General features: G+C 45.9%; 1 protein-coding gene across 3 annotated transcripts in view; it reads left to right on the forward strand.

The window, feature by feature from the left end:
* LOC126519316 (uncharacterized) overlaps positions 1–13034 on the forward strand; it is a 111272-nt gene extending 98238 nt beyond the window's left edge. For 2 of the 3 annotated variants that reach the window (XM_050168944.3, XM_050168943.3), the window contains exons 5-7: positions 2722–3924; positions 8519–8581; positions 12598–13034. In XM_050168944.3, coding sequence (XP_050024901.1) covers positions 2722–3924; positions 8519–8581; positions 12598–12839 — 1508 coding nt within the window. In that variant the 3' untranslated portion in view covers positions 12840–13034. The remainder of the gene's footprint in view (positions 1–2721; positions 3925–8518; positions 8582–12597) is intronic. The other variant, XM_055065267.2, reaches the window with a different exon arrangement.
* Positions 13035–13974: the final 940 nt, after the last annotated feature.

Below are 13974 nucleotides of genomic sequence, written 5' to 3' on the forward strand. Positions count from 1 at the left end.
TACACACTTGACACGTGGTGTTGCCTTCATTTATCTTTTTTACACCGGATTATTTTAGCTTATCATTCCTGGCTTAACTTTTGAAAATGATGGAAGCTGTTGTCCACAGGAATGGACAGGATCTGAAGAGGTTAATGGGAATAATGGCGTTCTTCCATTGTGTTCTTTGACTATCAAGCTTTGGTCACAGACTTTTCCCACAACATTTATGGAAAAGACTTGATTCATGGAGATACGTAGTAAGATATAGAATGTATGGAAAGGGGTATAGGAGGTTCATTGGGCTCCTCTAATCATGTCCTTCATTAAAATTCTCGTCCAACTTGCTTCATTTTTCAAACCTAGAATGAAACAATGCCGAGATTGCTATACAAATCCGGGTGTAGTAGCATTAGCAAGGCCCACTGAGTTTCATAAAAGAAAGAAAAAAAGACTGTCATTGGAACAGGAATTAACCTCCCTGACGTAGTATAGACAGTACCTCCCTCATAAATCTCAGATTTAACCTGAGATTATGCAGTTAATCAGTAATTATGGCATTGACTCTATATATACTAGAGGAGATATGTTGGTAGAGTTCATGGAAAGCACTCAATTATCACTGAACGCCTTCTTCCAGGAATAGAGTAAACAGAAGCAAACATGGAAAAGCCGTTTGATAGATTGTTCTGCAGATACACTTAGACGATCAGAAAGGGAGACGATACAGGAGTGCTAACTGTGACAAAGATTTCATTTCAGTAATCTATATCTATAGTGCAGCTTCTTATTTTGACATACACAATTCGGTTCCTTGGGAAATCCAAAATATTTGGCTAGTTGGTTCTGCATTATTCAAAGTTATAACTGCATGACTTTTTGACGAGGACCAAGCTGAAGAACAGGCAAGGACAAGCAGTGTAAGGACAACACAGAAAATATATTTTATGCATCAATGCACTGTCTGCAGCCAAATACTGTAGGGGCAGGGGCGTCAGTCAAGCTGCTTAAAATAACGGCTTTTTGCTCCTGTCCTAGCATTGTGCTAGCATTAGTACATTTAAAGATGAATGCTGAAATAAAGGAATGAACGAATGAATGCTTCTCGTTATCTGATCTTCAGTTTTGTCCTCGTCAAAAAGTCGCTCTGTTGCACTCTGCATCCTTGGGATAGCTGAAAGTTCTGCGGAGGTTGCACAGATGTGGTGCTCACACTACCAGAACCCCACCACTCCTGGTATTTTGCATGCAAGCTTGTCACTGCTTCTGCTGAAAACTACGCTGGGCAAAAAGCAGTTCACAACTACACACATTACAGCTAAGGGCAAGTCATCCATTGAACATGTTTTTTTACATTGTTGTAGTGTTCTCTTAGGTGGTCACTTATGCAGCATCTAGTTTTACCTACTTTACTTCAAGAAAACCAGGTTCTTTCCGCAAGCAATGAAAGAAACTTGGTGGTTATTGTTTCAAGCATTCTGCACGTCTGTACTTTTCATTTCTGGTGACTACCAGATACCCAGGAGGATTCTGGATCCCAGGACACAGACCAGAGTATGAGATAATTTTTCTTTTTTGTTTTGCAAATAAGGTCATTCCATTAGGTTTGTTCCACAGGCACAGTGGTTGGTGCTCACACAATTGTTATTTACCGACATCTCATCTGGTTGGGAAATACATTCATATTAAGAATAGAATGTTCAAGTGGTGATGTGTTTCTCTGTTCCCAATGTGAATCTCATCCTCTGCCAAGTCCTTTGCATAGTCTCGTCTTGCAAAGTGAAATTAGTTGCAAACCATATGCATTTACTTTTGTGGTGTGTCAAGACACTGCAATTCATATTGCACATGTTTTCTTCTCTGTGCACTGTGGTCAAGCATGTTTTAAGTGTACAGTCACGTGCAACCATCCAAGGGCCACAAATGCGACGAAATTTTCTTCTTCGCAGCCTGTGCGTGTAGCTGGACATGGAGCGTCATGGCCCATGTCTGCGGGTTCTACCAGTGCAGTGTGCTGACAGAATTACAAATTGCGCGGTTGTGCCACAAGATACTGAAAATGTTGGCTGATGCAGTGGTCTCTAAATCCTTGCTTGTCTTTGTATCTTTGCATGTGTTTTTGCTATTGATGATGTTTTTATGTGTGTGCTGGAATAATTGGTTCATATTGTTGAAAGAACGAAAAGCTCAAACTCAGTTGTGCTGTGTTCTTTTTCCACATTTTGCTCTGGTATTGTTTGCACTATGAATTGCCGCCAAGCTATTTGACTCTAGGTTTTGAACGATCACTTTCGGCGATACTACCATTTTTGCGTAATGCAGTACATGGCACAGTGTATGACTCGAATGGTTTTGTTCAACCAACCAGTCAGCACGCACTGAAAGCAATATCTCTGCATGTGACCATCCGAGAATACGTCCCTAGATAGAACATGTAGAATAGCCTGGTTGCCTCTTAAAAAATGCGCGCAGAAACAGAGAGAAAATCGGGGACAATGACACTGGTGGCAATTCAGATGCTTTGACTGTTGGTTATCGTGTTAGGTTATCCTGTATTTCCTGTGCATCCATTGCTGCAGTATACACGGGCCCGTATCCTAAAAAACTCATTTGGAAGTGCCGCCAGTGTTGTCACTGATGTTTATCTCTTTGCTTTGTTTTGGCATGCATTCCCTTAGCAGCCAGACTGTGTTCTTCATGTACCAAATAGGCCACTAATGAGCTTTTTGGATGACCATGCAGCTGTTGAAACCTCGGGCAAATACTGGCTCTCCAGCTCTTCGAACCAAAGTTTGGCACCTACTGGATGCCAGCAAGCCGCCAGAGCAGACACCATGCAACTAGTGCAAGAAAAAAATGTTGCTGCTGTTAGTCACTCAAACAAAGACTGTGCAGGAGTTGAAATTGGACACCGACAAGGGGTAGCAGAGAAGCCGAAAGCACACTCGTCCGATCTCGTTCTTGCAACGACATTGTGCAGCAGCATGGCAAATCGTAGGCACACAGTGGGTGCGGTTGAATCATACAGCTTCTCTGCTTGGCCAGGGGAGGATGCAGAATGTGCGACTGCTGTAGGTGGACACGACCACGAGGCGATACCAATGACAGCTGAAGGGGCGCCCGAGGTATTTGTAAGTCGTCTGATCCCCGTCGACATAGAAAACAGAACTTGTCAGGAAGGGAGAGAAGAACATGCCAGCAGTTCCACCCTGTGCCAGAGCTCGGCCTGCTCAAATGTCCAATCTGAACCCCAGCATGACATGGGTCAAGGAGAATACGCACCGGCGCATCTTCCACTGGCCTCGGTCAATGACACTGTGGAGGATGGGAATCGGCAGCGCAGCACAGCGGTGAAGGCCACAGTGGTGGCAGCAAGCAACAGTGTTGCTGGTCTGAGACCCATCCGCCCGAAACAAGGTCTAGCCGGCGATATTCAGAAGGCCTCGGGATCCACTGGTGCGGGAACTGTAAACTGGCTAGAGAGCGGGGCAGTGCAGACGGTGGTAGCAACCAGTCCCGATGGTGGAACAGTGCAGCAATTCATCCAAGCAGGTCTCTGCGATGGTCAGCAGTGTGAGGCCGCTCAAGAAAAAAATGTGCGGGTGCTGAAAGATGGTCTGGAGGGGCACCAAACCAGCATGCAAAACGTGGCATGTATCGGATTGGATGGTCGTCATCAGTCATCATTCATCGGCAGTGTGAGAGATGTGAACGTGCGCCAAAGTGAAACAGGAGCCGCTGGACCTAGCGACCTTACCAGCTCCATCCAAATAAGTTCGGTCTACACACTTGTGGGTGACAGGCACCAGCATGCAGCGAGTGCTGGAGAGAGAGTACAGGGATTGATCAACGGTCCTGTCAACCTTCAAAGAGGAGTTGCCAAAAGCACAGCGCGGCTTACGGTCGGATCACCAGAAGCAAGAGCAGAACCAATCCATATGACTGGTAAGTGCACCTTGTCTCCTGTGATGCCTGTTAGCATGTGTACACTAATGAGCCAAGCGAGTCACGGGAACCGGGGCCTTATTTTGTTAACGTTTTGTACTGTTTACATGTAACAGTCTCGTACTTTCTGTTCTAATGGCTATGATTAGTGGGAAGTGTGGGCACTCCCCTCCGCCCAGTGACGTTTATTCGAAAGCGTGGCTATGTGCATGCTCTGGCCTTTCAGTTTCGGTTTCATGCACCCAGAGATTGTCACACTGCAGCTCTGAAGGAAATCGCACTTTTTGCAGATCTAGCAGATTTATATGTCATGACACACTTGGCAAAAGTGTATGGAGCGCAGGTTTCTTGGAAAAAAAATGTTGTTTCTTGATTCCTTAGACTTGCAATTGAAAATTAATGATTGCAATGTGGTGTTCATATTGTTACGTGTGGAAAGACACAGATTAAAGAGTCTATATACAGGCTATTTACACTGGAGACAGATCGCCAGGCCGACACTCGCTCGCGCCAAGGGCACAGACCCACTTCTTCGTCGTCCTCGCGGCGGCTCGTCCCTTGAGCATCGCTCGATGATATCGTAATACTACCCCCCGGTGGCAAAAGCGCTATCACGGTGCTGTTAAATATCCAAGGCGGGTGGACAGTTGTAGGGTTTGAGTCGGGCGACGTGGATAATGTCACTGGTTGTCACAATGGAGGACGTAGTGGGCGTGGCTAGAGCGATTTCGTAGGTGACATCGGTTACTTGGCGAAGCACGCGATGTGGGCCTGTGTAGCAGGAAAGCAGTTTTTCACAAAGGCCAACTTTACGCGATGTTGACCAAAGCAACACGAGGGTGCCGGGGACAAAATGGACATCACGGTGACGGAGGTCGTAGCGTTGCTTTTGTTTGCCTTGAGAGACTTGTAGACGAGTGCGCGCAAGTTGGCAAGCATGGCCAGCATGGGCGATAGCATCACGGGCATAAGCACTAGTTGAAGCTGTGGTGGATGGAAGCACAGTGTCCAGTGGTAGCGTCGGTTCACGGCCATACAAGAGGTAAAAACGCGAAAAGCCAGCAGTTTCGAGACGGGAAGAGTTATACGCAAATGTAATGTAAGGTAGAGCCTGGTCCCAGTCACAGTGGTCGTCTGAAACGTATTTGGATAGCATGTCTATAAGGGTGCGGTTCAAACGCTCAGTAAGGCCATTCGTTTGAGGGTGGTAGGAGGTGGTAAATTTATGCTTTATTGAGCAGGCACGCATGATGTCGTCAATGATTTTGACTAAGAACGTACAACCACAGTCTGTTAGCAATTGACGCGGAGCACCATGGATCAAAACGATATCATGCAGGAGGAAGTCCGCAACATCAGTTGCGCAACTGGTCGGAAGAGCGCGGGTTACAGCATAGCGGGTCGCGTAGTCCACCGCGACTGCAACCCACTTGTTTCCTGATGTAGATTCCAGAAATGGGCCGAGAAGGTCTAAGCCGACACGATGGAAGGGCTCGGCAGGGATGTCAAGTGGCTGTAGGTAACCAGCGGGGAGCTGGGAAGGCTTCATGCGTCGTTGGCAAAGTTCACAAGCAGCGACGTACACGGTCATAGGTTCAAGATACGCCAAGGTGTCCCGCCGTTGGTGCGTCATGAAGCTTTTGTAGAACGGTTGAGCGGAGGTGTTTAGGTATGACAAGTAGGAACTCAGAGGCGTCCGGATGAAGGTTACGACGGTACAGAGTACCGTCGCGGAGGACAAAGAGGCGTAGAGTGGCGTCGCCCGGAGAGCGCTCAAAACAGTCGATGAGTGCTGTGATGTAGGTGTCACGACGTTGCTCGTCGGCGAAATGAAGCAGCTGTGACACAGAGAATACACAAGCAGCACTGGTAATATTGGAGGAATCAGGGTCGTCAACAGGGTAACATGACAAGCTGTCAACGTCTTGGTGCAGGCGGCCAGACTTGTAGACCACGGAATATGAAAATTCTTGTAGCCTCAAAGCCCATCGACCAAGCCGGCCTGTAGGATCCTTTAGCGATGAGAGCCAGCAGAGAGCATGATGGTCAGTGACTATGGAAAAAGGGCGGCCGTAAAGGTAAAAACGGAACTTCGCAACCGCCCAGACTACAGCAAGGCATTGTCGTTCCGTAATGGAATAGTTGCGCTCCGATGGTGTGAGGAGGTGGCTCGCATAAGCAATAACGCGATCCTTGCCACGCTGACGCTGGGCTAAGACTGCACCTACGCCATGACCGCTGGCATCTGTACGCAATTCTGTAGGGGCATCAGGGTCGAAGTGGGCGAGAATGGGTGGTGAGGAGAGAAGAGTGACGAGACGAGAGAAGGCGGCGGCTTCTGCAGTGCCCCACGAGAATTGTACGCCTTTCTTCAAAAGATTAGTTAGGGGCCTAGCAATTGTAGCAAAATCTGGAACAAAACGACGAATGTACGAGCACAGCCCTACAAAACTTCGAACGTCTGCGGCTGTCTTCGGAACCGGAGAGTCTCGGACAGCGCGAGTTTTGTAGGGATCAGGCTGTACTCCGGAAGCGTCAACGAGGTGGCCCAGAACAGTAATTTAGCGGCGGTCGAAACGACATTTGGACGAGTTAAGTTGCAGCTTTGCCTTTCGAAATGCATCAAGTATAGCTGTTAGACACGCAACGTGAGTGTCGAACGTGGGCGAGAAGACGATGACGTCGTTGAGGTAGCAGAGGCATGTGGACCAATTGAAACCTTGGAGCAAGGAGTCCATCACAAGCTCAAAGGTGGCAGGGGCGTCGCATAGTTCAAACGGCATTACTTTAAATTGGTATAGGCCATCAGGTGTGATGAACGTGGTTTTTTCTCTGTCCATATCGTCAACAGCAATCTGCCAGTATCCAGAACGAAGATCAATGGAAGAGAAATAGCTGGAACTGTGGAGGCAGTCAAGGGCGTCGTCTATACGTGGGAGCGGGTAGACGTCCTTCTTAGTAATGTTGTTCAGATGGCGATAGTCTACACAGAAGCTCCACGAGCCATCCTTCTTCTTAACCAACACTACAGTTCATGCCCAGGGACTCGGAAGACGGCTCAATGATGTTTTTGTCCAGCATTTTGTTGACTTGACTTTGTTAAGTTTGGACTGTGGTACCCAACTTTAGATTGGTGACAAACCTTCAAAGTGCACAGACCAACCCATTGTCTGTACACTTATGCTCACGGTTGTATGGACAACTTGCTTCAAATTTCCGAGTAATAAGGCACCTTTATCACCCATTGTCCAACTACCTCTGACATTGTAACTCTGATGAAAATATTAATAAATATTACTTATTCTTTGTTGAAACACCCGACATGCATCTGTGTGTGTGTGTGCACATGCACACACACAGATGCATGTCGGGTGTTTTTTGTCGGGTGTCGGATGCATGTCAGGTGTTTGGCTTGTCTGATTGCACATGCACACATATTGTAGTTGTGTTGAGTTACAACTCACTATTTCTTTTTTATTTGAAAAGTTGTAGCGCGTGCTCAGAAAAACCCAGTGAAATTTTTTCCCAGGCTTGAAAGAAGCCCACCAAATAGAAAAAAAAGGAATATATTACTACTCTTTCGTGTGTTTGGATGGCATCAATGTCAATAGGGTTTCAAAAACAGTGGTTGGCCATGGCATTCAGCACCTTTGCACTTCATCACCTTCATTGTGAAGGTTGAAAATGCAGGATAGGCTAGCACTGGACATGGATACTGGCACTTACATTGGCTTTTGGCAGGCACGCATGCTTCGTTCCTTAGAAGCATAATTGGGATTTCTGCTGTACAGACACCAAGCATACAGTGACAAATTGTGTTGTATATGTATATATACCTGTTCACCGTGCACAAAATATTAATACTCTGTGAATGTTTAGTTACTACAATAGACAAGTATTTTATACCAACCAGCTTCAGAACACTGCCAGCTTGGAAACTGTATCCGGCTGCACCATCAATACTCTTTGGCATGCTCTGGTGTTCGTGACGATCGACAGTGGGTGAACATGGTATGCCTCCTGCTGGAGGAAATGCTTCCTTGAAGGGGGCTTGTCACTGTCAATGAGTGCCCCACCAAAGACAAGTCTCCAGCAGCATTTATCGTTGTTCATCACTTCCAGTCTCTCTGTTCTTGTGAACAGTTTGTCTTGCTTGGATGTGAATGACAAGCACGTTAGTGTATGCAAATATTGAAAATTTTTTTTTAATGAACTGAATTATTCAGTTTGGTCCTGCAATTTAATAGTCACTATTCATAAATGTGCACATTTTTCTGATAGTTTTCCTATGTAGAGTAAGTGTGCAAATTTTTCAACCCAGCGATTATAATAGACATAAACATGAAATGTTATGTAGTGGAGCTCAACTATACATTGCGTATAAGGAAAATATTCTTTGCACTGAAAAATCTAACATCGTAAAAGTCATGTACGTGCTGTTACTAACAAGCACAAATAACCAGCCTCTGAGTAAAAGCCTTGTTTTTTGCGATCAATAGCATCAACTGTTGCATGTTCTGTGCTTTTCATCCCTTTACGTGGTGCGGATAAAATGAATAGTCCAATGCCCTTTTCCCCAATGCCCCCTATTCAGTTGCTGATTTTCAAAGGCCGGACAACCCTTTGTCTGCGCTGAAGCATGTGGTTGACGTTGATGGTAAGTAGTGCACTTCTCTAGCTGTTCTTTCACATTTCAGCCGCTGGACAGAATGATGGCGAGTTGTGCCAGGGTAAATGGGCTTGTCTACAATTTGACAGCGCAGAGATAGCAGATCTGAATGAGTGGCCTGGCTCAGTGTAAATACTTGGCACTGACCAGGAGGAACATGTTAAGGGTGCCAATGAGTCAGGTTCCCACTGGTAGCATGAATAAAATGTGTTGCAGCTGAGGCTAGGCTTGTAATGTTCAGGAACATCTACATAGGACATCAAGACATGACAAAGATCTGCGTGTGATGCTTTCAAAATTGTCACTTAGCAATGCAATGATTGATGGAAAGTCTGAATGGTGCTGAGGGCACTCTGTTCAAATCGGATTATTTTCGTTCCTTCAAATTGCTTTTGAGGCTATTGGAGTCACAGCAAGCGGGCACTTTTTATAATTTACACGCTATGAGCAGACCACAAAAAAAATCATGAATGCAAATCATTGCAACTCATGCAAAGAAAATGTCTGAATGAAGTGTGCTTGCCCGTTGGAAGTCATGCCCTACCCGCCGTGGTTGCTCAGTGGCTATGGTGTTGGGCTGCTGAGCACGAGGTCGCGGGATCAAATCCCGGCCACGGCGGCCGCATTTCGATGGGGGCGAAATGCGAAAACACCCGTGTACTTAGATTTAGGTGCACGTTAAAGAACCCCAGGTGGTCGAAATTTCCAGAGTCCTCCACTACGGCGTGCCTCATAATCAGAATGTGGTTTTGGCACGTAAAACCCCATAACATATGCTTTACTTAAGTCATGCCCTGAATTAAAGAAATAAAAAAGTTGTTTAATACTGTCCAATTAACAAGATAATTAGTACATATAAATTATCCTTGTGGTGGAAGAGGAGTGATGACCTAACATGCATTATCATAATTGTATACTATACCAGTTTTCCTTGTGCTTTTTTTTATTTTACAGTTTGCCTCATGTTAAATAGGACACCCTGCATAGTGGTGCTTTTACAGACAATAGACCACATGGTTGGAAGAGTGTCGTCTTATTGTTCATGCTCTTGTTCCATTGGAATGCTGTTCTTTTCTATTTTTTACATGTACAGCTACCATCAGACTTAACTGGAACAGTGAAACCACATCTATAGTGGTTTAATTGTAAGAGGCAAGGTGTAAAAATCAAACTTGGAATACTTGGGAAGGGAGAAGCATTAGACTAGGACAAACGTGAATAAAAAAATACTGTAATTTGCAAATCTTACCCAAGTACTAAGATTTTAAAAAAAGAAACTTATGTTTATTTATTTATTTATTCAAAAGAACCTTACAGGCCCTATGGCAGGGCATAAAGTAAGGGGGGCATATTAAACAGTAAAGGTATAAAAAGTACAAATTTCCAACAGGATCAGTGCTATAAAAAGATTACTGTGTTACACAATATTGAAGGCACTAGGAATACAAAGCAGTATCTGAAGGCACACGAACACTTGTTACTGTTAACAGAGCAAAGGAATACCGTTTATGAAAATGATATACAACATAGCAAAAATGCACGATAACAGATTGGTCACTCGTGTGTCCAATTGTGTCCAATTTATCCTGGCTTTCAACTTAAGTACCGCAAAGAGATTACACAGATTTCAAGGTGTGAATATTAGTTATAGTCATGCTAAGGTTATGCAGGAAAGCCATAGCTTTGCAAAAGTGAAAACTGGCTTGTGCCTTTTGTGCAGAGAGTGTTTGTTCCGACTGATGAAAGAACCTGGTTCCTTTCTTTTTTGCATTCTTTGGGCTCTTGAGGCAGTGGTTGTTCGGCAGGGGAACATCTGTTAACCTCCTCATACTTGCCATGCTTGATCAGCTTTGTTCTGGTGCCTTTGAACTTAAACTGGAGGCTTTACATGCTTTGCACAGTACTGTGCAACAATTTACAGTATTGTACAGTAATCAATAAGGACATTTGCACAGGTGGTGTTTAAAAAGTAAGAGATCAGAGTGCTAGCCTAGCTTCTATGGAAGGTCGGTCTGAAATTGACTGCGCGCATTCATCATCACCATCGTCAGCCTGTTTTATCTCCACTGCAGGACGAAGGCCTCTCCCTGCAATATCCAATTACCCCTGTCCTGCGCCAACAGATTCCAACTAGCGCTCGCAAATTTCCTGATTTCATTGTTCCACCTAGTCTTCTGTCATCCTCGATTGAGTTTCCGTTCTCCTGGTACCAATTCTGTAACCCTAATGGTCCTGTGGTTATCTAACTCGCATTACATGACCTGCCCAGCTCCATTTTTTTCTCTTGATGTCAATTAGAATATCGTCTATATCCATTTGCTCTCTGATCCAAGCTGCTCTCTTTCTGTCTCAACGTTATGCCTAGCAATCTTTGTTCCATTGCTCTTTGCACGGTCCTTAACTTGTTCTCAGGCTTCTTTGTCAGTCTCCAAGTCTCTGCCCCATATGCCAGCACTGGTAAAATGCACTGAATGTACACCTTCCTTTTCAATGATAATAGTAAGCTTCCAGTCAGGAGCTGGCAATGTCTGCGACGTATGTGATCCAAACCATTTTTGTTCTGTGAATTTCGTTCTCATGATCAGGGTCCCCTGTGATTAATTGACCTAGGTAAGTGTACTCCTTCATACACTCTAGAGGCCGACTGGCGATCCTGAACTCTTGTTCCTTTTCCCGGCTATTAATCATTATCTTTGTCTTCTGCATATTAATCTTCAAGGCCACTCTCACACTCTCTCTGTTGAGGTCCTCAATCATTTGTTGTAGCTCGTCAGCATTGTTGCTGAATAGAACGATGTCATTGGCAAACCGAAGGTTGCCAAGATATTCACCGTCGATTTTTACTCCTAAGCCTTCCCAGTTTAACAGCTTGAATACTTCTTCCAAGCACACAGTGAATAGCATTGGAGAGATTGTGTCTCCTTGTCTGACCCCTTTCTTTATAGGTGTCTTCCTGCTTTTCTGGTGTAGAATTAAGGTAGCTGTAGAACCTCTGTAGATATTTTCCAAGGTATTTACGTAAGCGTTCTGTACTCCTTGATTATGTAATGCCGCTATGACTGTTGGTGTCTCTACTGAATCAAATGCCTTTTCGTAATTTATGAAAGCCATACTCTGCGGATTTCTCGATAACCTGATTAATGACATCGATGTGATCCATTGCAGAGTATCCCTTCCTGAAGCCAGCCTCTTCTTTTGTTTGATTAAAGTCCAGTGTTGCCCTTATTCTATTGGAGATTATTTTGGTAGATATTTTATACAATACTTGGGAGTAAGCTAATGGACCGATAATTTTTCAATTCTTTAGCGCCTCCCTTTTTGTGGATTAGTATAATGTTTTCATTCATCCAGTTTTCTGGGACCCTTGCAGTCGAGAGGCACTTCGTATAAAGAGCCGCTAGTTCACGCTGCGCGCTTTAGTGTGAGTGAAAACATCACGGGACGCAGAGGATTTCTCACAATATGCCACACATACACTGTGAAAGCTCAAAGCGACTCGCTTCAGAAAAGAAATAAAGTTGGGCTTGATGTTAGTCAAACACAATCGAAACAATGTGCACTCCTGAGCCTTTGCTAATGTTTCAGGCATTGCTAAACTAGTGTAGACGGAGCAGAAAATTAGACAATCTGATAGAAGCGCCCATGCTGTCATTGCTGCTGCCATTGAAAACTTATATAGCCGAGTCAACCAAAAAATACAGTCTGCTATGTTTGATTTGGGAAATGCGAGGAACACTTGAGACTCATTTTGACGCTACCTTGTGTCGAAGTTTAATTCTCTGAGGTTCCGCAATGTGCTTAAAGTTGCGAAATCTGACCAATAGTTTAAGCGCACTCTTTATTTTATATTGTGTATGGCATTATTCATGGAAGAGTTCTAGCGGCAAAGTTTAACTTCAAAGAGCTGCCGATCGAATTGATTTCCTTTGGCCTGGTAAGGTAAAAGTAAAAGCAGGTTCAACACAGCCAAGAGTAGATGCTTAATGCGGCCATGGTGTGTGCAGCGGACGCGCTGGCCTGCATGCTGGACCGGAGACCTCTGACCAGCGAGGAAGACCTGTGGGACCGCATCGACGATCTGGAGGAGAAGTTGTTGCGTGCCCAGAAAAGGCTCGCGGTCGTGCGGGCGCAGAGGCGGCGGGTCCTGGTTGAGAACCGGGCACTGAGGATGCAGGTGCGGCGACTGCTTCGCCGCAAGACCTACCACCCGAGGCGCCTCCACACATCAGCTGGCTTCAGCAGCTGAGCTCATGGCAGGCAACAGAGACGGCGCTGAGTGAATCCCCAAGCCGGGGCACATTGTGCACGCAATGACAAATGTGAACAGTGGTAGTGTGCCGTGTGCTTTGTACATAGAGAACATACACACTCGGACCGAGAAGTTCTGGTGGGTGAAACAAAATTGTTTTTCTTCTCTGTAATAAACCTTGCCTCATGTTCATGTGTTCTCTGGCTTCAGTCTGTTAGGCTGACAAAGTGTTACAATCGAGCCCACTTATGAATGCTCGGTAATTACAAACTAGGGTGGTGCTGCCACCAAATATCCATTACAGCAATGGCACTGCATTTCAGATCCAAAAAAACAATTGCAAAGAGTACAGCCCGCGGATCGGCCCACGCTGCCACGAGCGGCGAAACACCGCCCCCAGTTCCTGCCACCATGCTGCTGTACGGGAGGCTCGAGCCGTTCGAGGGACATGGGTCCACCTGGCCATTCTATGAGGAGCAAGTCCACATATTCTTCCGGGCAAATGACACACCCGAGGTGAAACAGCGGGACATTTGCCTGGCCAGCTGTGGGACCCGTGTCTTCAGTCTCCTGCTCGACCTCAAGCCGGCTACACTGCATGTTAAGACGCTCAGTGAGTTGCTCACCACACTGTGCCTGCATTTCAGCTCGGCACCGTCCACACTAATGGAGCGATTCTGCTTCAACAACCAGAGCCACCAAGGAGAAGAAGAAGGCACTTGCTGCAAGAGTTAGCAAGTGCCAGCGCCTTCAGAGATCAGTGGGACTTGCTGCTCCGGGACCGTATTGAGTGCAGCATAAACAATCCTGCCATGCAGACATGACTTCTGGAGCTTCCCGACCTCTCGCTGGATGACACCGTGAAGGCAGCGCTGGCGATGGAAGCTGCGGCCAAGGACGCCGGCGAGGTTGCATGTGCGGCCGGCTCACTGTCGGCGGAAGCTGCAGTCAACAAGATGATGACAAAGGGCAGTACCTGCAGTCGCTGTGCTGGTGCCCACTCCCCCTCACAGTGCCAGTTCTCCCAAGCACAATGCTGCACGTGCAGCAACAGCAGCCTGGATCCAGCCCAGGTTCTACACAAGCCCACGGCCAGGGTAACCACCGCAAGGGTACGTGGACCCAGCTGCAC

Source organism: Dermacentor andersoni, chromosome 10 (genome assembly GCF_023375885.2).
Source record: "Dermacentor andersoni chromosome 10, qqDerAnde1_hic_scaffold, whole genome shotgun sequence".
In the NCBI taxonomy this organism is placed as follows: Eukaryota; Metazoa; Arthropoda; class Arachnida; order Ixodida; family Ixodidae; genus Dermacentor; species Dermacentor andersoni.